Source organism: Gorilla gorilla, chromosome 13 (assembly GCF_029281585.2).
Source record: "Gorilla gorilla gorilla isolate KB3781 chromosome 13, NHGRI_mGorGor1-v2.1_pri, whole genome shotgun sequence".
NCBI lineage: Eukaryota > Metazoa > Chordata > Mammalia > Primates > Hominidae > Gorilla > Gorilla gorilla.
The window spans coordinates 30,929,818-30,957,611 of NC_073237.2; the positions used below are offsets into that span (position 1 = coordinate 30,929,818).

The window sequence follows — 27,794 nt, forward strand, 5'->3', positions numbered from 1 at the left end:
GATTTTAAATGAGGTATCACCTGTCCCATAAACATTTATGGTATGTATCCTCCCACCTTCAATATCCATGGTGGGGGACAGGAGAGCAGGACAGGAAAAGGCTACAATTCTCCCTCAACTACAAGCCAGATGAGCACTGTTTCTGCTGACTCCACTTTCATGACCCACTTTCTTACACCAGTGGTTCGCAAACCCTAAAGCTCTAATTGTTGATATTCACTTTTTGATCCATTTACTATGACTGGGCTTCTGTCCCATCACACTACTAAAAGCATATTTTTTTGGATATAACTTATGTTTTGCTAACTACCAAGTTGGTTCTCTTTTTTTTCTATCATTAATATATTTAATATAGGTAACTTTTTAAAACTTTTAGGTTCAGGGATCCATGTGCAGGTTTGTTATACAGGTAAATTGTATGTCACAGGAGTTTGCTATACAGATTATTTCGCCACCCAGGTAATAAGCATAGTACCCCATAGGTAGTTTTTCAATCCTCCCCCACCTCCCTCCCGCCACTGTCAAATAGGCCCTAGTGTCTGTCGTTCCCTGCTTTGTGTCCATGTGTGCTCTGTATTTAGCTCCCATTTATAAGTGAGAACATGTGGTATTTGGTTTTCTGCTCCTGTGTTAATTCACTTAGGATAACGGCCTACAGCTCCATCCATGTTGCTGCAAAGGACATGTTCTCGTTCTTTTCTATGGCTGTGTAGTATTCCATGGTGTATATGTACCACATTTTCTTCATCCAGTCTACTACTGACGGGCATCAATCATGGTTGATTCCATGTCTTTGCTACTGTGAATAGTGCTGCAATGAACATACAAAATCTAATTTCTTAATAGTCCAGATATTTTGGTAGTTATTCCAACTCAACAGAACTTCCACTGACGTCCACATTCATTACAGACAACGAATGTTATCAGTACATCAGCACTACATTTGCACATGTGAACAAGCCACTCTGGGTTCCACCTGCCTTGGCCACCTAATGCTCTCTGATGGCTTCTTTGGTCAAGTTTTTCCAGATCTCTCTGAGCCCATCACTAGCCATTTCCTGTGCCATCATTCTAGCAAATAAGACAGGAGGAATATTCTCACATGGTACATTTTCCCTTAAATTTGGATTCTTTGCTCTTTAAGATTTGATATCCTACTTCATACTCTACTTTTGCATTTCATATCTATATTCCTTAATTTCTTGATATACAGCCTCCTCAATTTGAGGTCCTAATTCTTCCTCACCAGCTCCAATAGCAGTGTAGCCATCTCCTGTTTGGAGAGCTGCAGCAAGCACCTCGCAACACTTTAACCAAAGAGAGTCAGAAGTGCTTCGTTCCTGAATAAAAGATGAAACACGAGTATCTAGAGCATTTGTCTCACCCTCTCTGCTGCTTGCACTGCCACCGGAGCTACTTTCTTCTCTCGCTTCAGGGTTATTCTGCAATGTAACTGCAGGTTCTTTTTTCTTTTCTTCAGGGTCTTTCTCGGTTGGTAGTAACTTTTTCCCAGATTTCATGACAGACTGTTAAAGATGTAACTTCTTCATCTTTATGCTGCTTGCCATTAGCATTAACTGATATCTGATTCTTCTGGGGGCTGTAATAATTCCATGGTCATGGGAATATTTTTAAGCTCCTTTGGCAAATCCAATGCTCCAGCTGTATTCTTCTGCACCATCTTGTCCATCTACTTGGCCATGGGAACCACCTTGTCCAATGTGGCTCTGGCAGGTCTTCCCCACACCCAGCCAGCTGGAGGTGAGAAGTGTGTAAAACTGAGGTGGAAAGGATGGCAAGAAACAAGCCTCAGTGGTCCTGACAGGCTGGGCCAGGCCCTTCCTCACAAACCAAGCCCATAGGGGCAACCTGATTTACACGTTTAAAAGATCACTCTGACTGTTGTGTGAAGAAAGGACGGATAGGGAGGGACATGGAGAAACCAGTTAAGGAGGCTGCTACAGCAGTCTAGGCCAGAAAATCACAGCCTACACTAGAGCTGAGCTGTAGCAGCTGAGATGTCAACAAGCAATCCTACTTTGAATGCATTTTGGAATAGAACAAACAGAACTTATTAATGGGCTGCATGTTGCTTTGGGAGAGTGTTACATACTGAGATAAAGAAGGTTAGGTGAAAAAGCAGGTTTGGGGAAGAAAATCAGGAATTCTCTTTTGGACTTGTTAAACCAAGTAGAATGCCTTTTTGTATAACAGCTTTCACTCTTATAATCAGTAATATTTCACGTTCTCCCAATAAATAATCAAAATCAATCAACATGTGTGCAGAATCCAAAATGAAATATAAGCACTAATAAATAAGCATAGCTGTATTACAAATGAATGAAGAAACCACACTAAATGGATTGAGGAAGAAAATATAGTAACTATATTTACTATACTATAGTAACCTAGCTTTGGAGAACAGTGTTTCGACTAGATACGATAAGGCTAAAAACAAAAAGAACTATAGGCAAGTACTGTACTCCAGTTAGTAAATGTCCTTCTCACAGGGGTATGGATTAGGAATCCTGTAACTATTTTATGGGTACACTAGGACTGAACAAGTAAATGAAGTTATTGCAACTAATGAGAGCCAGGTTTCTTACTGCTGGAAAAAGCAGTTACAAAAAAGGAAAAGGGAAACAAGAATGAAACTTACAGAGTTGGAATGGTGTTAGAGATATCAGTATGAACTCATGGTTTTTCACATACAAATAAAGGTAGATAAACACAGAATTATAGGGGTGTGTGTGTGTGTGTGTGTGTGTGTGTGTGTGTGTATGGGTTAGGATTCATACACGCATTTCTGGCTCTATGGCTGAGAGGACCTAGAAGCAAGGACACCCTGGAATCAACCACTTCTCTCACAGAAACCTAGTGCCCAAGAAGACCTAGGGCTCTTTGGAGAAGTGGTTCATTCCAGATAAGCCTGGAACATCTTGTGGGGCCAGAAAATAAATTGCCCAAAAGATGTTGAAGGCATATCTAAGTGACACAAGAGCTGACCTAAAGGGGCTTTCAATATACCAAAGCTGAACAATTTGAGCAACAAAATAATTATAGTATTGAATTATAACCTATAGAATAAACATCCATGAGTCCATACCATTAAATGATTGAATAAAGAACTAATGAGAAAGACGGAACAGTGCTTTCACACAGAATAATTTCAACTAATAAGTTAGGTGAAGGAAGTATACAGTCACCATAGAGTAAATACCAATACAATAACTATTACAGGCAAGATGCACCAATAGATGCTAAAATCATTGGGTGCAAGTTTGAGGAGAAATAGTAGTATAGTCTCAAAATATCTAACCCAAAATATTCATTAATTAAAAAAAAAAAAAAACAGTAATTTTGAAGGTGAAAACCTGGCAGACACCACCTTAACAAAATGATCAAGGTTAACATCACCAGTAATAAACCATCTCAACATCATGCCCCCCCATATGACATATTGAGAAGGACACAATCAGAAATATCACTTCAGTGATTAAAAAAATGCATAACATCAACCTAATCATGAAAAACAAAATTAGACAAACCCAAATTAAAAGACATCCTAAAGACAATTAGCCAGTATTCATCAAAAGTGTCAAGGTCATGAAAGCCAGGAAAGTAGGAATTGTCACAGATTGAGGGAGACTAAGAAGAGAGAACAAATAAATGAAATGTGAGATTGGATTCTGGAGTAGAAAAAGAACAATACAGGAAAAATGGGTGAAATTCAAATAAGGTCTACAGTTTAGTAAGTTATCTAAAATAAGGTCTATAGTTTAGTTATCTACAGTTAGTATTATGAAAGGTCTTTGTTCTTTTTCATACTTAATTTTTTATATTTTCTTAATTGAAAACACTACTTTTACAATAGGAAAAATAATTTTACTTGTTTATCACCTTTTCCTTTCTAACATGTTCATTTATTCAAAATTACATCATACAGAGTAATATAAAAGGGTATATAAATAGCAACTTTGCTTATTGGCTCATTTTGCCTCCCATATATACCTACCACAGCTCTTGCTGTGAGCATTCTCCTTAGCACGACAACATTCACTGTAGGAAAAAGGTATGGGCATCATGATCACTACGTGAAAAGGGCTCAGTGGCCAAGGGCTCTGTTAGGGGCTCTGCATTAGGGAAACAGGATTATGGGTGACTTTCCCTCCTAAATTTTCAAATCAGCCTTTAACAATAAAAAAAAATTATATTTTTAAAGTGAGGTACAACATACATCCACCCTATGACCTAACAATTCCATCTCCAAATATTTATTCGTTTTTTTTCTTCTTCTTTTTTGAGACAGAGTCTCACTCTGTTGCCCAGGCTGGAGTACAATGGCGTGATCATAGCTTACTGTAGCCTCAACCTCCTGGGCTCAAGTGATCCTTCCAACTCAACCTCCCAAGTAGCAGGTGTGCACCACCACCCTCGGCTAATTTTTTGTATTTTTTGTAGAGACAGGTTTTGCCATGTTGCCCAGACTGGGATCCCTAAATATTTACTCAAGGGGAAAAAAATAAATAAAGTACATATGTCTATGATACACACAATAACACACATGAATCTCAAAATTATGCTGACCCAAAAAAGCCAGACCAAAAAAGAGTATGCAATGTATGATTCCATTTATACATGGTAGCTCTAGAAGAGACAAAAACTATCTATGCTGAAGGAAATAAAAGCAATGCTTGAGGGAGGATTAACTGGAAAGGGGCACAAGGGAACTTTCTGGGATGAAAGGATAGACATCTTCTGTGTCTTAATCAGAATGATAGTGGCAAGATTATACACGCTTATGAAAACTGATCAAACTATGCATCTTATTATGCACTTTATTGTATGTAAGTTGTGCCTCAACTTAAAAGAATCAGTACTGACTAGGGAAAAATCTGGCACAAAGATTTCATTTGGTTCAAGTGGCCAGTAACCTAAGTCATAATTATTCACCTAAATAAAATGTGAGTGTTGGTAGTTAAAAAAAAATAAGCAGAGAAAATCCTGTCACATGCTACAACATGGATAAGCCTTGAAGACATTATGTAAAGTAAAATAAGTAAGTAAATAAGTAAAATAAGCCAGTCACAAAAGGACAAATATGCCCTTGTATGATTCCTCTAATATGAGGTACCTAGAGTAGTCAAATTCACAGGGAAGGAAAGTACAATGGTGGTTGCCAGGAGTGGGAGAGGGAAATGGAGAGTTATTATTTAAGGTACAGAGTTTCAGTTTGGGAAGAGAAAACAGTTCTGGAGATGGATGGTACTAATGGTTGCATAGTAATATGAATATAGTAATGCCAATGAATTGTACACTTAAAGATGACTAAAATGTAAATTTTGTTATGTATATTCTATCACAGTTTTTTAAAAACAAAATAAAAACTCTAAAATCTAGACTTATCATCTTATTGCTTAAATCAAAGAAATCACGGAGATCCACCTTGCTTGTATTCTTTGAAAGAAATCAGTCATTCCTTTCTGAATCCTTCTGGGCATAAGCCACAGGAAAACAAATTCTATACTTTTCTCTCATTTCATTTTCAAATCCTGGATCTACTAAGCTGTCATTACAGAAGTCTATGATGTTTGTTTCCTTCAGAGTAATGGTCCTTAATCATTCTGGGGTTATAGATGCTTTTGAAGAATCTGATAAAAGCCACTGACCACAATTCTTTATCTGAGGATAATGAAGCTGCTTCATCTAGTTCATATATTAGGCTCTCGAAGGTTTATATTTTGAGAGGAACAAAGAACCAAATATGACTGAATTATAGGCAGAAGTGGGAACTCAAAGCTTGCATGCAAGTCAGGCAGAGAGGTAGAAGCTTCAGCCCACCTGCTTTGGAAAAACTCCATCCCACTTCCCTGGGTCTCAGTGCAATATGTGCCCTCAGCAAGCCCAGGCTGAATCTATCTGCCCACCTGGACAGAACCAGGAGCCAGCAGCACTACCCACCTGGCTTACCTCATACTCGGAATGGCGTGGTAGCCCAATCGGAAGCGGAGTTTGCTGGACCCAGCAAAATCTACAATCACCTTTTCCCCCACAGTGTGCATATGCTTAAGGAGTTCAAGGTGTTCCCTGGTCACAGCCTTCAGACTGGAAATGGAGGTCCACGGTAAGACCAGCCAATGGTAACGGGCCTTTGGGTATTTATCCTTTATCACCACCACCTGCTCATCTTTGTAAACCTAGCAGAGGGATACAAGAGAAGGAAACAGACATCTACTAAGAATCTTCTGTGTGCCTGGTTGTTATATTCACTAAGTCACTTAATTCCCACAGTCTTGTGCAAATGGTTTTAATAGTCCAGTTTTGAGAGAGGAGAGCACTGAGATTCAGATAGGTTGAGTGTCTTGCACAAGTCATAGTTCCTAAGAGGGAAATCTAGGATTCCAACTCAGATGTGGTTGAATCCAGAGTCTGTTTTCAACCACCACACTACACAGAATACACAGAAGATGCACAGTACAAAATAGTTCCCAAGAATGTGATGTAAAATCTCTGTAGACATAAATTCAAAAGCACCCTTCTCCACTCCAACATGGCAGACTGTGTGACACGTACACGTGGGTTCCAGTGAGCCCTATTAGACCTGCCCCTTGTCAACAAGGAATGTAATTGAAGTGGGACTCAAAGGCTCCTCAAGGATGATGCCTGCTTTTTTTTTTTTTTTTTTGAGATGGAGTTTCGCTCTTGTTGCCCAGGCTGGAGTGCAATGGCACGATCTCAGCTCACCGCAACCTCCACCTCCCGGATTCAAGTGATTCTCCTGCCTCAGCCTCTCGAGTAGCTGGGATTACAGGCATGCACCACCACGCCCAGCTAATTTTTTGTATTTTTAGTAGAGACGGGGTTTCTCCATGTTGGTCAGGCTGATCTCGAACTCCTGACCTCAGGTGATCCTCCCGTCTCGGCCTCCCAAAGTGCTGGGATTACAGGGATGTCTGACTGTTAATGCCAGGGCAGCACAGTACTACTGTCACAGTGTATTATCTCTGATGCTCCCCTGAAAGGAACCATACTAAGGTTAATGCAACTTCCCTTAAAGTACCCAGAAGTTTAAAAGGCACAAGGCAGAGGGGATATTCATTTGAAGAACTTAGCTTTCTCTCCAAACAATTACAGCTGCTACTTTATTGCCAATGTGAAAAGCCTCTTGTTCTCACAGAACAGCGCAATAAAATGAATCTCATTCAGAAAGACTGATATCCTTTGATTTCATTTGTAATTAAGACCTCTGTGGAGTGGTCATTTACAACATGAAATGTACTGAAATTCCAAAATTGTATTCTGACCTGCATTTTGGGGTCCTGCATAGAAATCTTCAAGCCTTGACTCCAGTGGCCCAGGGATTCCTAAAAAAAAAAAAAAAAGGCAATGTAAATTACAAATGCCAATAATTAAATTTGGCAACAGTTAATACTGTGTGATAGCACAACTAAACTTGGAAATAAGCTTAGTTTTTGAGAATTAAACAAGATTCACTTGACTCTACTTCACTCCATTGCCTTCCTATATTCTCTTTTTTTTTTTGAGACAAAGTCTTACTCTGTCTCACCCAAGCTGGAGTGCAGTGGCGTGATCACTGCAACCGCCGAAGTGATTCTCCTGCCTCAGCCTCCCAAGTAGCTGAGATTACAGGTGCCCACCACCACGCCCAGCTAACTTTTGTATTTTTTAATAGAGACGGAGTTTCACTAGGTTGGCCAGGCTGGTCTTGAACTCCTCACCTCAGGTGATCCACTGGCCTCCACCTCCCCAAGTGCCGGGATTACAGGCGTGAGCCACCACACCCGACCCTATATTCTTTCCTTTTTTTTTTGAGATGGGGTTTCGCTCTTGTTGCCCAGGCTGGAGTACAATGGCGTGATCTCGGCTCACTGCAACCTCTGCCTCCCGGGTTCAAGTGATTCTCCTGCCCAGCCTCTGGAGTTGCTGGGATTATAGGCATGCACCACCACGCCCAGCTAATTTTTTTTTTTTTTTTTTTTTTTTTTTTTCGCTTTCTTTTTTTTTTTTTTTTTTATTGATCATTCTTGGGTGTTTCTCGCAGAGGGGGATTTGGTAGGGTTACAGGACAATAGTGGAGGGAAGGTCAGCAGATAAGCAAGTGAACAAAGTTCTCTGGTTTTCCTAGGCAGAGGACCCTGCGGCCTTCCGCAGTGTTTGTGTCCCTGGGTACTTGAGATTAGGGAGTGGTGATGGCTCTTAACGAGCACGCTGCCTTCAAGCATCTGTTTAACAAAGCACATCTTGCACCGCCCTTAATCCATTCAACCCTGAGTGGATACAGCACATGTTTCAGAGAGCACAGGGTTGGGGGTAGGGTCACAGATCAACAGGATCCCAAGGCAGAAGAATTTTTTCTTAGTACAGAACAAAATGAAAAGTCTCCCATGTCTACCTCTTTCTACACAGACACGGCAACCATCCGATTTCTCAATCTTTTCCCCACCTTTCCCCCCTTTCCATTCCACAAAACCGCCATTGTCATCATGACCCGTTCTCAATGAGCTGTTGGGTACACCTCCAAGCCGGGGTGGTGGCCGGGCAGAGGGGCTCCTCACTTCCCAGTAGGGGCGGCCGGGCAGAGGCGCCCCTCACCTCCCGGATGGGGCGGCTGGCCAGGCGGGGGGCCGAACCCCCACCTCCCTCCCGGACAGGGCGGCAGGCTGGGCGGTGGGCTGACCCCCCCACCTCCCTCCCGGACAGGGCGGCTGGCCAGGCGGGGGGCTGACCCCCCACCTCCCTCCCGGACAGGGCGGCAGGCTGGGCGGTGGGCTGACCCCCCCACCTCCCTCCCAGACAGGGCGGCTGGCTGGGCTGAGGGGCTCCTCACTTCCCAGTAGGGGCGGCCGGGCAGAGGCGCCCCTCACCTCCCGGACGGGGCGGCTGGCCGGGCGGGGGGCTGACCCCCCCACCTCCCTCCCGGACGGGGCGGCTGGCCGGGCGGGGGGTTGACCCCCCCACCTCCCTTCCGGACGGGGTGGCTGGCCGGGCAGGGGGCTGACCCCCCCACCTCCCTCCCGGACAGAGCGGCTGGCCGGGCAGAGGGGCTCCTCACTTCCCAGTAGGGGCGGCTGGGCAGAGGCGCCCCTCACCTCCCGGATGGGGCGGCTGGCCAGGCGGGGGGCCGAACCCCCACCTCCCTCCCGGACAGGGCGGCAGGCTGGGCGGTGGGCTGACCCCCCCCACCTCCCTCCCTGACAGGGCGGCTGGCCAGGCGGGGGGCTGACCCCCCACCTCCCTCCCGGACAGGGCGGCAGGCTGGGCGGTGGGCTGACCCCCCCACCTCCCTCCCGGACGGGGCGGCTGGCTGGGCTGAGGGGCTCCTCACTTCCCAGTAGGGGCGGCCGGGCAGAGGCGCCCCTCACCTCCCGGACGGGGCGGCTGGCCGGGCGGGGGGCTGACCCCCCCACCTCCCTCCCGGACGGGGCGGCTGGCCGGGCTGAGGGGCTCCTCACTTCCCAGTAGGGGCGGCCGGGCAGAGGCACCCCTCACCTCCCGGACGGGGCGGCTGGCCGGGCGGGGGGCTGACCCCCCCACCTCCCTCCCGGACGGGGCGGCTGGCCGGGCGGGGGGGCTCCTCACTTCCCAGTAGGGGCGGCCGGGCAGAGGTGCCCCTCACCTCCCGGACGGGGCGGCTGGCCAGGCGGGGGGCTGACCCCCCCACCTCCCTCCCGGACGGGGCGGCTGGCCGGGCGGGGGGTTGACCCCCCCACCTACCTTCCGGACGGGGTGGCTGGCCGGGCGGGGGGCTGACCCCCCCACCTCCCTCCCGGACAGAGCGGCTGGCCGGGCAGAGGGGCTCCTCACTTCCCAGTAGGGGCGGCCGGGCAGAGGCGCCCCTCACCTCTCGGACCGGGTGGCCGGCCAGGCGGGGGGCCGAACCCCCACCTCCCTCCCGGACAGGGCGGCAGGCTGGGCGGTGGGCTAACCCCCCCACCTCCCTCCCGGACGGGGCGGCTGGCCGGGCGGGGGACTGACCCCCCCACCTCCCTCCCGGACGGAGCGGCTGGCCGGGCAGAGGGGCTCCTCACTTCCCAGTAGGGGTGGCCGGGCAGAGGCGCCCCTCACCTCCCGGACAGGGTGGCTGGCCGGGCGGGGGGCTGATCCCTCCACCTCCCTCCCGGACGGGGTGGCTGGCCGGGTGGGGGGCTGACCCCCCCACCTCCCTCCCGGACGAGGTGGCTGCCGGGCGGAGACGCTCCTCACTTCCCAGACGGGGTGGCTGCTGGGCGGAGGGGCTCCTCACTTCTCGGGCGGGGCGGCTGCCGGGCGGAGGGGCTCCTCACTTCTCAGACGGGGCGGTTGCCAGGCAGAGGGTCTCCTCACTTCTCAGACGGGGCGGCCGGGCAGAGACACTCCTCACATCCCGGACTGGGCGGCAGGGCAGAGGTGCTCCCCACATCTCAGACGATGGGCGGCCGGGCAGAGAGGCTCCTCACTTCCCAGATGTGATGGCGGCCGGGAAGAGGCGCTCCATGTTTCCTAGATGGGATGGCGGCCGGGCAGAGACGCTCCTCACTTTCCAGACTGGGCAGCCAGGCAGAGGGGCTCCTCACATCCCGGACGATGGGCGGCCAGGCGGAGACGCTCCTCATTTCCCAGACGGGGCGGCAGCCGGGCAGAGGCTGCAATCTCGGCACTTTGGGAGGCCAAGGCAGGCGGCTGGGAGGTGGTTGTAGCGGGCCGAGATCACGCCACTGCACTCCAGCCTGGGCACCATTGAGCACTGAGTTAACCAGACTCTGTCTGCAATCCCGGCACCTCGGGAGGCCGAGGCTGGCAGATCACTCGCGGTTAGGAGCTGGAGACCAGCCCCGCCAACACAGCGAAACCCCGTCTCCACCAAAAAAATACGAAAACCAGTCAGGCGGGGCGGCGCGCGCCTGCAATCGCAGGCACTCGGCAGGCTGAGGCAGGAGAATCAGGCAGGGAGGTTGCAGTGAGCTGAGATGGCAGCAGTACCGTCCAGCTTCGGCTCGGCATCAGAGGGAGACCGTGGAAAGGGGAGAGGGGAGAGGGGAGAGGGGAGAGGGGAGAGGGGAGAGGGAAGAGGGAGAGGGAGAGGGAGCCCAGCTAATTTTGTATTTTTAGTAGAGATGAGGTTTTGCCACGTTGGTCAGGCTGGTCTCGAACTCCTGACCTCAGGTGATCTGCCCATCTCGGCCTCCCAAAGTGCTGGGATTACAGGCGTGAGCCAGCACACCCAGCCGTTTTTTATTATTGTTGTTTTTTGAGATGGAGTCTCGCTCTGTCGCCCAGGCTGGAGTGCAGTGGTGCCATCTCAGCTCACTGCAACCTCCGCCTTCCAGGTTCAAGCAATCCTCCCACCTCAGCCTCCCGAGTAGCTGGGATTACAAGCATGTGTGTACCACCAGGCCCAGCTAATTTTTGTATTTTTAGTAGACATGGAGTTTCACAATGTTTGCCAGGCAGGTCTCAAACTCCTGACCCTCAAGTGATCTGCCCACCTCGGCCTCCCAAAGCGCTGAGATTACAGGCGTGAACCACTGCACCCAGCCAGCCTTCCTATATTCACAGCTGGCTGTTCTAAATGAAGGCGAGAAATGCCAGAGTATGAGTCATACCTTCTTTGCCCTCTCTCACTGCAGCTACAGCCTGACCAATTCTCCACTTTGACATCAGCATGTGAATTACATGATCTATGAAAACCTTCTATAGATGCATAAACAACTGATCCACTTTAGTTGTTCAATGTTAAGTACACACTGCCATTATTGTTCTACCTTCAGGTGGCTTACCTGAGGAATTTAAGAAAAAAGCACATAAAGGAACATTCATCCAAATGATTTTCACGCCACAAACAAGTGACTCTTTCATCATGGTTAATAACCCCTCACGCATTTCTGAACTTTACAGTGTACAAAACAATTAAGCAGTCATTATATTTCATTTCTTCTCCACATCATCTACCAGTCACACTACCCTCACCTTTTTGATAGGTGCATCTTTTCCCTTCTTTAGGGGCACAGAGCATTGGCCAGGGTTGCCCCCAGGTTCCAGCCCTGTCCCAGCCTCAGCTTCCTGAGCAGCATCCCTTTCTATAGAATCACTGTTGCCTGATCTCTTTCTCTTCCTGTGTGTTTCCAGGCCACGGTTCTTTGCCTCTTCCTCAAACTCTACAATATATGGATAAAGTTCATTCACCATGTGGAGAACCTGGCCAGGCTGCAGCTTCACCTCTTGGTCCTTCCCAATTACGACTGAGTCAATGCTGGTGGGATTGACTCCTACCTATGGAATAAACAATCAGAAAATAATTATAATAATAGCAACAGCACCTACAGTAAGATAGCCACTGCTATGTTAACCACTTACTATATGCCAAGCACCTTGCCTTATGTTCACCTATATTACTCCATCACTTCCATACATGACAGAGAAGCCTTCACTGGCTGGCACAGACACCCTAAAGTCAACAGCACAAGAAAATCATCGAGTATAAAATTCCAAGTTATAAATACACCTACCTGCTTTACCTTGACATATCCCTTGTTACACTCTGCTTTCAACTGTACTGAAAGAGATTGGAAAAAGTTAAACACAAATGCAACAAAGAACCAGGCACTTGCTCCTATCTTCCCTAAAGAAAACAAGCTTCACTACAGGCGGCAGCTGAACAGGTGGTGTTTCCTTAAAGGCCTATTAGCAATCACCTGTTATTGCAGGTGGCTGGAGCTCCAAATCCTACCAATTTCTAAAGGTTTAAATCCTTTCATAAAATGTCCAACAGCGTACATACTCCCTTAGCTACTGCCAAGATCCCTATGAGGCAGCTTCAATTAATCCCCACAAGTTTCCCTATTCCAGAACCCCTGGCCTGCTCATGATCACAGACTCTGCCGCCAGAAAAGAAGACCCGTTTCTCCCAGCCTGGGCAGCATGGCAAAACCCCGTCTCTACAAAAAAATACAAAAATTAGCCAGGTGTGGTGGCACATGCCTGTAGTCCCAGCTACTTGGGAGACTGAGGTGGGAGAATCACTTGAGCCCCAGGAGGTGGAGGTTGCAGTGAGTCAAGATCGCACCACTACACTCCAGCCTGGGCAACAGAGTGAGACCCTGTCTCAGGAGAAAAAAAAAAAAAAAAAGACCCATTTCTCACACAAACTCTTGACAAGGATTAAATCAGGCTTCCACTATTATTTTGGAAAAACAACTATTAGATGCCTTTAAAAGATAAAACAGTAAAAGACACATTGCTGGAAAACAGAAACTCAGGTGGCTTTGGGTAGAAGGAGTGGAAAGAATGTTCTAGAAAGATGATTGCAGAGACAGAACAATCTGAGCATGTGTGAGAAGTGGTAACATTAAGCATTCCTGTTCTGATAAATGAACAAGGTATCTGAAGTTGAGACAGGGAGGAAAGAAGAACCACCACAGCTGCTCCCCAGAGAGGACAGGGTGCCACATAGATGCCCCTTCAGTTGCTGTTGTGAGGAAGGGAACAGAGAGAGAAGCAGCCGCTGCTTCTGCATCTTGGGCCTACTCAGCTCAAGCATGGCTTTGTATCCCTCCACTTAGATTAACTCATATAGGAAAGATCATAATCAGTGCTGCAGATGCCAACTCTCTAAGTTCAGAACCCTTGGGAAACCTTGCTGTGGGGGGGTCACACTCCAGCCAGCAGTGTGCATGTTTACAGGAAAAAACAAGGTACATGGTAAGGATTTTTTTCTGAGGGCAAGGACTTTCATGTTACTAAACCCTATGACAAGTGCTAGATGCCACTGTCTCATAATACTCTGCGTGAAGCAATATGTAAAGGATGGCACTACCCCATTACTTCTCAGAAAGACATGGTTTCACCTATAGACTCCAGAGTTTACATCTTGCTGCCCACTGAGCAATGTCCCTGGGGAAAGGAGGGCAGGACTCAATTCCACCATCCCATGGTAACAGGATGAACTTGACTGCTCCCAACCTTCACCCACCCTGCCTTGAACATTATCACACTGGGAGGGCAGAATCAGGAATAAATAGGGCCCTGGTGTTGGCTAAAAGAGCTCGGTTCCTGAGCTGTATTTTTGGCAGACAATAGATTTTCCATCAAGATCACCCAGAAAATATGCATCTTTGGTTATCACTATCCCACATAACCATAGTAATCTCCACATTTCTATGACCAGTTACCTTGCTGTCGAGAACATTTCTTATCAGTGATCTTGGTCTCTGGGCCACGCCCAATCACAACTGCTTCCAAATGTGGAAGTCTGATTCGCTGGTGCCGGCTGTCCTGTCTCACCAACCAGCACACCCGCATCATCACTCTAAGGGACAAAACAAAAGAATCACTAGAAAAACAGATCCACTAGCACGAGTCCTCCAGGGCCACACCCGGTGCCACCATGCATGTGATCTACCAGCTGTTCATTTGAGGCAAGTGACTTTACCACCCTAGTATCAATTTCCTCACCTATAAACCATGATAATGACGGGACTCAGGAGGCTGTTGTGAAAATTAAATGAGATAATGTGAGTAAGTATTTACCTCCCTGCCTGAATCATGCTAGGCAATCAAATATTTATTACACATTTATTTATTTATTTTATTTATTTATTTTGAGACAGAGTCTCGCTGTGTCCCCCAGGCTGGCATGCAGTGGCGCAATCTCGGCTCACGGCAACCTCCACCTTCCGGGTTCAAGCAATTCTCCTGCCTCAGCCTCCTGAGTAGCTGGGATTACAGGCACCCGCCACCACACCTGGCTAATTTTTGTATTTTTAGTGGAGACAGGGTTTCACCATGTTGGCCAGGCTGGTCTCAAACTTCTGACCTCAGGTGATCCACCCGCCTCTGCCTCCCAAAGTGCTGGGATTACAAGCATAAGCCATCACACCTGGCCTGTTACACATGTATTGATATGTGCTGGACATTAGGCTACATATTGAAAGTCAAAGGATGAATAAAACAGGGACATTGTCCCTGTCCTTGAGGAGCCTGGAGTGCAGTAGGACAGACAGAATCATATACCAATATATACAATATAACGTGATAAACACTACAAGAAGAGAGTAACCAAATATGGCATTAGCCCAGTAAAAGGACTGACTGACTCTTGTGGAGAATATTTTAAAAGGCTTCACGAGGAAGGGATATTAATGTGCGGTTTTAAAGGATGAGAAGGAGTTTGCCTGCCAGAGAACTAAGGACATAAAAAAGATGTTCTCTAGTGCTTAGGTGTCTTTATGTGTCATAGGTTTTCCTTCCCTGTCATGACATACTGATGTTAGAACAATATATTTTACTCCCATCTGCCAGGAGACAGTCATAATAAATATGCAAATCTACAATTTCTTTACTTTTTTTTATTTTCTGAGACAGAGCTTCACTCTTGTTGCCCAGGCTAGAGTGCAATGGCACAATCTTGGCTCACCGCAACCTCTGCCTCCTGGGTTCAAGCGATTCTCCTGCCTCAGCCTCCCGAGTAGCTGGGATTATGGGCATGTGTCACCACAGTCAGCTAATTTTATATTTTTAGTAGAGACTAGGTTTCTCCATGTTGGTCAGTCTGGTCTCGACCTCCCGGCCTCAGGTGATCCGCCTGCCTCGGCCTCCCAAAGTGCTGGGATTACAGGCGTGAGCCACCGTGCCCGGCTGCAAACCTACAATTTCTAAAGTGTGAATGTGGCAATTTTGTGCAATACACAACCTGCAAAACAATGGAAGTGCTGATATTCTTTTGAAAAACAACCCTTGTGGCCATGTGGACTATCAGTAAAAGAGAAAGAGACAAGAAATTCCGAAGAGAGATGAGGCCTCAACAATGGCCGAAGCAAAGGGGATGGAGAGCAAGAAGAGCCAGGAGAAATCTGGAAGATATACTTAATTACTGATGACATTTGGGGAATGACAAAGGAATAAAAGGACACACTGGCCAGGTGCGGTGTCTCACGCCTGTAATCCCAGCACTTTGGGAGCCCAAGGCAGGCGGATCACGATGTCAGGAGTTTGTGACCAGCCTAGCCAACGTGGTAAAACCCTATCTCTACTAAAAATACAAAAATTAGCCAGGCGTGGTGGCAGGTGCCAGGCGTGGTGGCAGGTGCCTCCCACCTACTCGGGAGGCTGAGGCAGGAAAATTGCTTGAACCCAGGAGGCAGAGGTTGCAGTGAGCAGAGATCGCACCATTGTATTCCAGCCTGGGCGATAGGGCAAGGCTCCATCTCAAGAAAAAAAAAAAAGGCGAGACACTCACCAAAGACTTCAAATTTGGAAGATGCCCATTAACAAAAATGAAAAATACAAGGAGACATAATTTGGGGATAAAAAGGAAAGTGAAGAGAGAAGGACCAACTTCATATTGAAATGTAATTAGTTTAAGTTGCCTGTGGAAGATTCAAGACTCAAGCTGCGATACGTGGGTATGAAGCTCAAGAGAGGGGAATGGACTAAACGCATATATTTGAGAGGCATCAACATGTCACAGAGGCTGAGGCAAAGAGAGAGAGGATGAGATCACCCAATGAGGTGAAACAGGGAATTATGGGCAGAGAGAGGATGCCTCTCTAGACTCCAGACTCTTATCAGTGCTCAAGCCTCTAACACGCCTCTCCTGGAAACCTGCCTACAGTCAAGGCAGCACGTATGCCCTCTGCACAAGTTTCATGTCCATAAGCAAAGAAAAAAGAAACCCGATTTTTAAAAATCAGTTTCACTACCATCTGCAAAGACAAGACAATGCAAGGCAAAGTGAGCAAATGACAGCTGAGGAGATGCAAATTCAAATGAATAAGATTAGTGCGAGTATATGAGTACTAAGGAGGTAAAAAGTCCTGTATTAGCCAGTACAGGCTTCCAGAAACCTCCTGGTTAGAGATGGCTAGGAGCCAAGGGGACTGATAAAGAAGAAATGGAGTGGGAGGGGCCATTCCATTTTAAAAAGCACAAGTGACAACACAGATTTCGGCAATGGCAAGCCATAGGTCGGGGTAAAAGCAGACTTAGTTGGCTGAACCAGAGGAGCTGCCTCAGAGAGTCACAAAAAAAGACAGAAGTGTTGAAAGAATACTAGGCTGAAAAGTTTACATTTACCATAATCAAGAGGAGACAACTGCCAGGTTTTGAGCTTCACAGTAAGATAAAACAACAGCATCTAAAGAACACTTAACAGCTGTGTGTAGGCAGTCTAGCATGGAGAAATCCAGAGTCAGAGATTAGTGAGGAGGCTGTTAATATAACGTGGGCCAGAGAGGTCAAAAAGGCAGTTCAGCAAGTCTCTGTGAAGGAGCTGATGCAGGTGCATGAAGAGTCAGCTATAAATCTAAAATCCTAAACCTGGAGCCTCAAATGATGATGGTGCTATGGGCAGGTCCCACTTTTAAATGCTATGCGTTCCAAGGGGCATCTGTTTGCACTTGCTGGAAACAGATGAATGAGCAGTAACAGACTGAGAAGTGAAATATGTCTTCACTAGGCATTGGGAAATATGTGGTGACTGACTACTCACACTGACAATAAGAGAAGCCAGAAGAGAACAGATTTTGAGAGCAGGGCAAGAGAGGAATCCAGTCAGCCGCAGAGAGCATGGCTGGCAGATGCAGGATAATAAGAACTACCCTTTCTGCCCTCCATCAATACAGATACTTTATTCCCCCAAAGTTCTCAAGTTATGGTGTTCGTTTTTACTACTTCCTGAGAAGCTGAAGTAGTGACTGCACAACGGTTATGTAACCAACCTTAAATAGTAACTTCACCCGTTTCAGCCTCCAATTCCAACTTTTAGAAATGGAGTGTTTTACAATATGGCAAGTGCAGAAGGATGGGTGTTCCTGAATCTTCAACCCAGTCCCTCCAGTAAAACTCCATAAACTGAAAACTATGACAATAGAGGTCATGTCCATTTTCGCTTATCAATATATCTCTAGCACCTAATCTAACACTTGGCATACAGCGGGCATACAATAAATATTTACAAGTGAATTATCAAATGCTATTTACTCTCTGCATGAGAGTAATAATTATCCCAGTTTTCTTTCCTGCCTTCTCTCTCCCTTCCTTCTATGGCTCTTCTTACGATGGAATGCTCTGTTCCTCTCTTTGGGCAATCCCATCCATTCTCACATCTAGGTGGATAAATCCCAATTCTCTATTTTTCACCTCTATATCTTTTTTTTTTTTTTTTTTGAGATGGAGTTTTGCTGTTGCCCAGGCTGGAATGCAGTGGCGCAATCTCAGCTCACTGCAAACTCCACCTCATCGGTTCAAGCGATTCTCCTGCCTCAGCCTCCTGAGCAGCTGGGATTACAGGGGTGCATTACCACACCTGACTACTTTTTTATTTTTAATAGAGACGGGGTTTCACCATGTTGGCCAGGCTGGTCTCGAACTCCTGATGTCAGGCGATCCGCCCGCCTCGGCTTCCCAAAGTGCTGGGATTACAGGCGTGAGCCACCACGCCCGGCCCAGCTCTGTATCTTTCATTCTAGAGTTGAGGGGATTCGTCAGAAAGAAATTCTGATTATTCCTTAAAGAACTCAAGTGATCTGATAGACCACACAAGGCCAGAAATCAGGTAACCTCAAATAATGCTGTCCAATAGAATTTTCTGCAATGATGGAAATGTTCTAAACCTGAACTGTCCAATAAATTACCCACCACGTGACAATCGAGCATCTAAAATGTAGCTAGTACAACAGAGAAACTACATTTTTTACTTAATAGTTAAATAACTCCACATGGCTGGGGGGCTACCATAATATCCACCACAGTCCTGGAAACTTGCCCTGCCCTGATCCATCTCAAGTCCCTCAGGCCTGAAGTTAAGCTCATCATACTGTAACTCCACAGTGCTTATGTATTTCACCTCCCGTTCCTCTTCACAGAACTAGTCCCACTTGCCCATCCCTCTCTCTCCTCTCTTCCCCAAGAAACACATACATACTGGCATACCTGCTTTGTGCTCTGCTCTATTACATTTGAAAGATATTGCATTTTTTACAAATTGACAGTTTGTGGCAAATCTGTGTCAAGCAAGTCTTTCAGTGACATTTTTCCAACAGCATGTGCTCACTTCAGGTCTCTGTGTCACATTTTAGTAATTCTCACAATATTTCAAACTTTTTCATTATTATTATATCTGTTACAATGATCTGTGATCAGTGATCTTTGATCTTTGATGCTACTGGAAGAAAATGCCATCTAGGACTTTCACAGGTAGAGAGAAGTCAATGCCTGACTTCAAAGCTTCAAGGACAGGCTGTCTTGTTAGGGACTAATGCAGCTGGAGACTTTAAACTGAAGCCAACGCTCATTTACCATTTCAGAAATCCTAAGGCCCTTAAGAATTATACTCAGTCCACTCTGCCTGTGCTCTATAAATGGAACAACAAAGCCTGGACGACAGCATGACTGACTGAATATTTTAAGATCTCTGTTAAGAACTACTGCTCATAAAAAAAAGATTCCTTTCAAAATATTACTGCTCATTGACAATGCACCCAAGATCCCTGATGGAGATATATTATACAGGGAGATAAATATTGTTTTCATGCTTGATAAAACAACATCCATTCTGCAGCCCATGGATCAAGGAGTAATTCTGACTTTCAAGTGTTATTAATTAAGAAATACATTTCATAAGGGTATAGCTGCTATCAACTGTGATTCTTCTGATGGACCTGGAAAAAGTAAATTGAAAACCTTCTGAAAAGGATTCAACCATTCTAGATGCCCTTAAGAACGTCTGTAATTTATGGGAGGAGGTCAAAATATTAACATAAACAGGAGTTTGGAAGAAGTTGATTCCAACCCTTATGGATGACTTTCAGGGGTTCAAGACTTCAATGGAGGAAGTCACTCCCAATATAGCAGAAATAAAGAGAACTAAAATTATAAGTAGAACCTGAAGATGTGACTGAAATGCTGCAATCTCATGATCATACTTTAATGGATGAGGAGTTGCTTCTTATGGATGTGCAAAGAAAACGGTCTCTTGAGATGAAATCTATTCCTGATGAAGATGTAATGAACATTACCAAAACGCCAACAAAGGGCTGGGTGTTATGGCTCACACCTGTAATCCCAGCACTCTGGGAGGCCTAGGCGGGCAGATCACTTGAGGTCAGGAGTTCAAGACCAGCCTGGCCAACATGATAAAACCCTGTCTCTACTAAAAATACAAAAATTAGCCAGGTGTGGTGGCACGCGCCTGTAATCCCAGCTACTCGGGAGACTGAGGCACGAGAATCACTTGAACCCAGGAGGCGGAGGTTGCCATGAGCCGAGATCATGTCACTGCACTCCAGCCTGTCTCTCCAAAAAAAACAAAAAAAGAGGTTGGGTGCAGTGGCTCACACCTGTAATCCCAGCACTTTAGGAGGCTGAGGCAGGCAGATCACAAGGTCAGGAGTTCGAGACCAGCCTGGCCAACAGAGTGAAATCCCATCTCTACTAAAAACACAAAAATTAGCCAGGTGTAGTGGCACGTACCTGTAGTCCCAGTACTCAGGAGGCTGAGGCAGGAGAATCACTTGAACCCAGGAGGCGGAGGCTGCAGTGAGCCGAGATCACGCCATTGCACTCCAGCATGGGTGACAGAGTGAGACACCGTCTCAAAAAAAAAAAAAGAAAATGTCAACAGAGGATATAAACTTAGCTGATAAAGCAGTGGTAGGGTTTGAGAGGACTGATTCCAATTTTTGAAAGAAGTTACACTGTGGGTAAAATGCTATAAAAATCCATAAACTGGGCTCAAAAAAATAAATGAGACAAAAAGAAAAAGCAAAAAAAATGCCATCAAACAGCATCACTTACTACAGAAAAACTTTTGTGAAAATCAATCGATGCAGCAAACTTTATTGTCTTATTTTAAGAAATTGCCACAGACAGGATGGGCGCGGTGGCTCAAGCCTGTAATCCCAGCACTTTGGGAGGCCAAGGTGGGCGGATCACGAGATCAGGAGATCGAGACCATCCTGGCTAACATCGTGAAACCCCGCCTCTACTAAAAATGCAAAAAAATTAGCCGGGGGTGGTGGCGGGCACCTGTAGTCCCAGCTACTCTGGAGACTGAGGCAGGAGAATGGTGTGAACCCGGGAGGCGGAGCTTGCAGTGAGCCGAGATCGCGCCACTGCACTCCAGCCTGGGTGACAGAGCAAGACTCCGTCTCAAAAAAAAAAAAAAAAAATTGCCACAGTCATCCAAACCTTCAGCAACCATGACCCTGATCAGTCGGCAGCCACCAACGTCAAGGCAAGGCCCCCCCTACATCAGCAAAAAGATCACAACTCACTGAAGGCTCAGGTGACTGTTAGCAATTTTTAGCAAAGTACTTTTAATTAAGGTATGTACATTGTTTGTTCAGCCATAATGCTATTGTACCCTTAACAGACTACAGTATAGTATAAACATAACTTTTATATGCACTAAGAAACCAAAACATTCATATGTTCACTTTATTGCAGTTGTCTAGAACCAAACCCACGTCTCCGAGGTATGCCTGTATGTATACCCTTCAAGTATAATATACTGAACAGCATCTCTCAAATAAATCGCTCTTTTTTTTTTTTTTCTGAGACAGGGTCTCACTCTGTTGCCCAGATTGGGTGCAGGGCGTCATCACAGCTCACTGCAGCCTCAACTTCCTTGGGCTAAAGTGGTCCTCCAGCCTCAGCCTCCGGAGTAGCTGGGACTACAGACACACACCACCATGCCTTGCTAATTTATTTTATTTTGAGATGGGGGTCTCACTATGTTGCCTACACTGGTCTGAAACTCCTGGCCTCAAGCAATCCTCCTGTCTTGACCTCCCAAAGTGCACGGATTACAGGTAGGAGCCACGCCTGGCCTAAGTCATTCTTAATATGGTCTCCTGGTATTCCTTTATCCTAAAACCCAAATCCTATTTAACTTTCAAGCCTCACCTCCTCCCTAAAGCCTTCATTGAGCTGTCTTCTCTTCTCTACATCTTATTATTGGATGTGGTCAAACTACCTTCACAGTTCTCTGACTGTTTAATGTGGATGTAATTCTACTTTCCAAACAAGATTATAATCTCCCTGCTAACAGACTGCATCACTGCCTACGCATTCACAAAACAATGAGGAGGGGTTTCGGGAGATCACTGTCCTGGGCTAGGCCTGGTCTTTACTCCAGGATCCCCCAGTTTTCAGCACCTTTATCAAGTGCATACTATGTGCTAGGCACTATGCTAAATGTCTTACTTACATGGTCTCATTTTAACACTCACAACTCCATTCTGAGAAGAGAAAATTCAGGATGAGAAGATAAGTAACATGTTCAAGTCACATAGCCAATATGTGCCAGAGCTACGATTTGAATTCCAAAGAATGGGTTCTTAACCACTGCATCATATAACTTTTGGCTTCACTCATTTGATCATTCAGTCAAAATTACTACACTCCTGTGTATCTTGTCCCATTCTAGTACTGGGAATAAAGAGATAATATATGAGCCCAGCCTTCAAAAAACTCAGCCTTAGCCAGCCATGGTGGCACGTACCTGTAGTCCCTGCTACTTGGGAGACGGAGGTGGAAGGATTGCTTGAGCCTAGGGGTTCAAGTCCAGCTTGGGCAACACAGCAAGACCTCATCTAAAAAAAATAAATCTTGTGGAGGAGAAAAACACAGAAACAATTATATTAATAGTAGATGTGGTAAACATGATGATTGCTCTGTGCAAAGGGTGGAAGCACAATGCTAGAGTACCCAACCGAGATTGGGAGGAAGGAGGTGTCAGGAAAAAATTTCCTGGAGGAGGTGGACCTAAACTTTATAAATGAGTCCCATTTATAAACTGGGTTAATTAGGTGAAAAGGAGCAGCCTAATTAGGCGAGGAGCAGGAGGTGGAGAAAGGAAACAGGGAGAAGATTCCAAGCAAAGAGAACAACAAGGGCAAGTACACAAAGAAGAAATAGCACAGTACCAATGAAGATGCCATTCAGTGTTGCTGGAACCTAAAGCATGAGGCAGAGAAGAGGCTGGAGATACAGGCAGGGTTCAGATCAGGCAGAGCCCTGGCTGAGAAGCTCAAACTTTAGAACTTTCAATGGATTTTGCAAGCCAGTAGACAATGAATGTTTGCTGAATGAATTAGAGAAAAGAATGGATGAATGCATGGACAGATCTTTAAAGATTAAGCAGGAATTTGATACAGACTTGTTTCCAAAGACCATCTGGGGGTGGGTGGAGGGGAGTAGTGTAGAGAAAAGATATGAGGGAACAGGCCTAGAAGCAGGGAAATCAGTTAGAAGGCCATGATATTGCAGGTAAAAGGACAACAGTAGAGATGGAGAAGACTGCACAGATTTGAGAGATGTTTAGGGGGTAAAACTATCAGGACTTAGTGATGAATGTGATAAGAGTTAAGTCCAGGAAAGACACTGAGTTCAGTTTCAGTCATCTGAATTTGAAGTGTCTGTGGGACTTGCAGGCAGAGCTGTCCAGCAGGATACTCAGAGGTGAGGGTAAAGCTCAGAGAGGTCTAAGCTGACAATTTCAATTTGGGAGCATGTAGGAGGTAGTTAAAACCAAGCCAGCTGATGGGTTCACTCAGGCAATGTGTACAGAATGAACAGTTTTCATTCTGAATGCTGGTAATATTATGTATCTGTATCCTAATCTGGATGGTGGTCACATAAGTATAATCATTTTATAAAAACTGGTCAAGCTTCACATCCACATGTATGTTTATTGCAGCACTATTAACAATAGCAAAGAGTTGGAACCAACCCAAATGCCCATCAATGATAGACTGGATAAAGAAAATGTGGCACATATATACCATGGAATATTATGCAGCCATAAAAAAGAATGAGTTCATGTCCTTTGCAGGGACATGGATGAAGCTGGAAACCATCATTCTCAGCAAACTAACACAGGAACAGAAAACCAAACACCACATGTTCTCACTCATAAGTGGGAGTTGAACAATGAGAACACATGGGCAGAGGGAGGGGAACATCACACACTGGGGCCTGTCAGGGGGTGAGGGGCTAGGGGAGGGATAGCATTAGGAGAAATACCTAATGTAGATGACAGGTTGATGGGTGCAGCAAACCACTATGGCACTTAGTATACACCTATGTAACAAACATGCACGTTCTGCACATGTATCCCAGAACTTAAAGCATAAAAAAAAAATTGGTCAAGCTAAAAAAAAAAAAAAGAAGTTTTTCATTGTTCATATGCCAAAGTCACAAACAACAGAAACACCCAACATTTTAGGGAAGGAGGAAAATGACTACCCATAGCAGAAATGACTGCTAAGAAAGGCACATGGAGAACAGCTAGAATGTAAATTCCTTAAGAGAAAACAATTTATCTGTCTTGTTCATCTCTGTATCCCAATCAATACTTGTTGAATAAATCATCTGAGAGCACTGACACGTAAAGCAAAGAAGAAGGGAGTAAAGGGATGACCAAGTTCCAAAAGCAGCAAAGTCCCCGATCCAGTAATAATCGAAAAATTTCTATCTGGTTTGACAATAGTCACTGGTGACCTTGGGGTGAAATTTCAGGGGAATGATGGGTCTGAGAGCTAGATACAGAAGGAAACAAAAGGTGAGGAAATGGAGGCAGAGTTCAGAATACTCACTAAAACAGTTTGGATATAAAGAGAAAGAAAGTTATTGGATGACAGCTAAAGTTATAATGGATCACCAAGGAGTTTTTCTTTCTTTGGCAAGGGGAAGTGTCAGAGATCTGAGAAACCTGGCCTTGTTTATACACGACTGGGAGACAGAAATGACAAATGAAAACAAGGTCTCATAAGTGACAGCATAAAATATCAGAAGCAAACATAAAGAAACTGCTTTGATTAGAGAGACAATTCATCCTCTGAGACAAAAGGAAACGGGTATAAATCTTGATGACTTTAAAAGGGAAAGCAGAGGCAGAAATGTGAGGGAAAGCACATCTCATGACCCTAATTTTCTCCATAAAATAAAAGGTAACAAACAGGCCGGGTGCGGTGGCTCATGCCTGTAATCCCAGCACTTTGGGAGGCCGAGGCAGGCAGATTACGAGGTCAGGAGATCGAGACCATCCTGGCTAACACGGTGAAACCCTGTCTCTACTAAAAAATACAAAAAATTAGCCGGGCGTGGTGGTAGGCGCCTGTAGTCCTGAGCCAGGAGAATGGCGTGAACCCGGGAGGCGGAGCTTGCAGTGAGCCGAGATCGCGCCACTGCACTCCAGCCTGGGCGACAGAGAGAGACTCCGTCTCAAAAAAATATAAAAATAAAAATAAAAGGTAACAAAGAGTAGGTGTCTGGGAGCTTAATGGACAGTCGAAGAAAAACAATATAGAACAGTGGCGAAGATCAAGGTCTCTGAAGTTGGACTGCCTGAATTCAAACATTGGTTCTACCACCTACTCGCTGTGTGACTTGAGGCAAGTTATTTAACCTCTCCAAGCCTTCATTCCCTCAAGTGTCAAGCGGTATTAACAATTGCTCTACACCATGGGGTTGTCACAAGAGTTAAAGGACAAAGTACGTAAAGCTCAGTGTCTGATAAAAAGCATTCAACACTATTATCACTCTTGTTAATAGTGAAGGTAGGGCAAGCAGGAGCTGTGGACATATAAAAAGATCATTTGAAAGTAATAACTGCGGCTGGGCACAGTGGCTCACGCCTGTAATCCCAACACTTTGGGAGGCCGAGGGGGGCGAATCACCTGAGGTCAGGAGTTTGAGACCAGCCTGGCCAACATGGTGAAACCCCGTCTCTACTAAAAATACAAAAAATTAGCCAGGCGTCGTGGCACACGCCTGTAATCCCAGCTACTTGGGAGGCTGAGGCAGAGATAGCTTGAACCCGGGAGACGGAGGTTGCAGTGAGGCGAGATCACGCCGTTGCTCTCCAGCCTGGGTAACAGAGTGAGACTCTGTCTCAAAAAAAAAAAAAAGAAAAAAGAAAAGAAAAAGAAAAAAAGAAAGTGATAACTGTGTAACTAAGAAGAACGAGCACAAATCTGTATTGTCTCACATATGAACAATCCCCAAAAGTTCCAAACCTAGACCACAGCAATTCCAAATAGAAATTTTATCCCTGCTTTGTTAAGCCACTATCACTGGTATGTATGGGGAAAGGCTTGCTTTTTTTTTTTTTTTGAGACGGAGTTTCGCTCTTGGATGCCCAGGCTGGAGTGCAATGGCGCGATCTCGGCTCACCACAAACTCCGCCTCCCGGGTTCAAGAACGTCTCCTGCCTCACTCTCCGGAGTAGCTGGGATTACAGGCATGCGCCACCACACCTGGCTAGTTTTGTATTTTTAGTAGAGACGGGGTTTCTCCATGTCGGTCAGGCTGGTCTGGAACTCCCGACCTCAGGTGATCCGCCCGCCTCGGCCTCCCAAAGTGTTGGGATTACAGGCATGAGCCACCCCGCCCGGCCAAGGACTGCTTCTTCTGACATTCCCTACAAGGCCTGTTGAGGATGCTGCTAAGGTCCCTCAAGGGCCTTTCACGAAGCATTTCTGGCGGAAACGCTGTCCTTCCCGACAAGCTGGGCCGCCTCCTTGGTTGGACAGGGCCCATTCTCTAATATTTTTTCGGCTTGTGTTGCGACCAAGGTACATATAGGTGTCGGGAGCACACGTGAACAAACGCAAAGTGGGTCGAAGACCAATGGGAGCGCCCGCTGAAACAGCCCAAGGGAGTAACAGGGGAGGACGGAGAAAGCAGCCGTGAGAGCAGCGAATGAAAGCAGCGTCATTCAAGGCACATCACTCAAGGGTAGGAGCAGCCTCGGCCGAACGCTCACCCGCGGCATTGTACCCAGCCAGCAGAAGAGATAGGCTGACGACCACCTTACCTCCAGAAGTCGGAGACGGACAAATTCACGTTACTCAACTGTGCCTCACCGCTTCCGGCGCTGCGGGATGACGTCAGAGGCCGGCTGTAACGCGGCCAGTAACGTCACCAGCACCTCTCTAACGGATTGGCTGAAAGAATCTTGCCCAGTTCCCAGATCAAAAAGCGCCCGCCCCAATTGGGTTCTCTCTGGGCCGTGGTCCAACTGAGGATCCTGGCAGTTATGCCTGTAGGGACCAGCTCTCTCAGCATCTCTCTGCCTGAGGGCCACTCGCCTGTCACTGCCTCACAGTCTCTGAATTGGGTGACATTTCAGACCCAATCCCTCTGTGGACGTTTCTAGGTGGCTGTGCAGTTTCTCGATACTCCATAAGGAGACGTTCACAACCTTTAAGGCCATCTCTCCTGCTGCAGACAAGCTGCTGTAGCACTGCCACTTGCTTTTTAAACTACAGTCCGCTTTCTCCTTTGTGCAGGGAGGAAAGAATGGAGGGGTAAGAGGCAGGGAAACCTGTTTTTTGTAGTGCTGTCTACACTAAATGAACTGAGGGGCAATCCGGGAGGAAAAAAGCAAGATGCAGGGATAAGATGCGTGTACTGATTTTTTTACAGCAATTCCAGAAAGTTCCCTAAGAATCATATTGCAGTTATTCAAAGGCATTTTGGCAGAAGGAACAATCCCTATCTCGGGGGTAAAAGTATAGTTTGTAATTTTTCTCAAGTACAACATACTGGCAAAAATTCTTTGGTTGAATTAGGTTTCTGAATTTTCTGCTAGGCCCATCTGTGCACTTCCCTGTAAAATCCAGTTTTAGCACAGACCCTGGCTAAGTCAGTTTAGCAAGAACCACCACCACCACCCCGCCTTATGTGGTTATTCTCAATATCTGATCAGGTTCCTTATTCTCCACTATCCCCCAGATGATGTCTGATTACCTTGGCCTGTCTCCAGCAAGAATCCTGTTAGGTCTATTTAGCCA

At 46.1% G+C, this 27,794-nt stretch overlaps 1 protein-coding gene and 1 pseudogene across 12 annotated transcripts in view; both read right to left on the bottom strand.

Annotated features, from left to right (window-relative positions):
• APTX (aprataxin) overlaps nucleotides 1-26,892 on the bottom strand; it is a 59,908-nt gene extending 33,016 nt beyond the window's left edge. For 3 of the 12 annotated variants that reach the window (XR_010130175.1, XM_055351727.2, XM_055351721.2), the window contains exons 1-8: nucleotides 26,816-26,880; nucleotides 22,499-22,604; nucleotides 20,467-20,587; nucleotides 14,169-14,305; nucleotides 12,503-12,553; nucleotides 11,968-12,266; nucleotides 7,305-7,364; nucleotides 5,971-6,197 (exon numbers count right to left, since the gene is read on the bottom strand). Coding sequence is in view for 11 of the 12 variants with exons in the window: in XM_055351727.2 (XP_055207702.2) it covers nucleotides 5,971-6,197; nucleotides 7,305-7,364; nucleotides 11,968-12,266; nucleotides 12,503-12,553; nucleotides 14,169-14,301 (770 nt within the window). In the remaining variant the exon portion in view is untranslated. Of the gene's footprint in view, nucleotides 1-1,546; nucleotides 1,756-5,970; nucleotides 6,198-7,304; nucleotides 7,365-11,967; nucleotides 12,267-12,502; nucleotides 12,554-14,168; nucleotides 14,306-20,466; nucleotides 20,588-22,498; nucleotides 22,605-26,815 lie in introns of those variants that run through there. The other 9 variants (XM_055351725.2, XM_063696279.1, XM_055351722.2 and 6 more) reach the window with 9 other exon arrangements.
• Nucleotides 874-1,614, bottom strand: LOC101137758 (transcription elongation factor A protein 1-like; annotated as a pseudogene).
• Nucleotides 26,893-27,794: the final 902 nt, after the last annotated feature.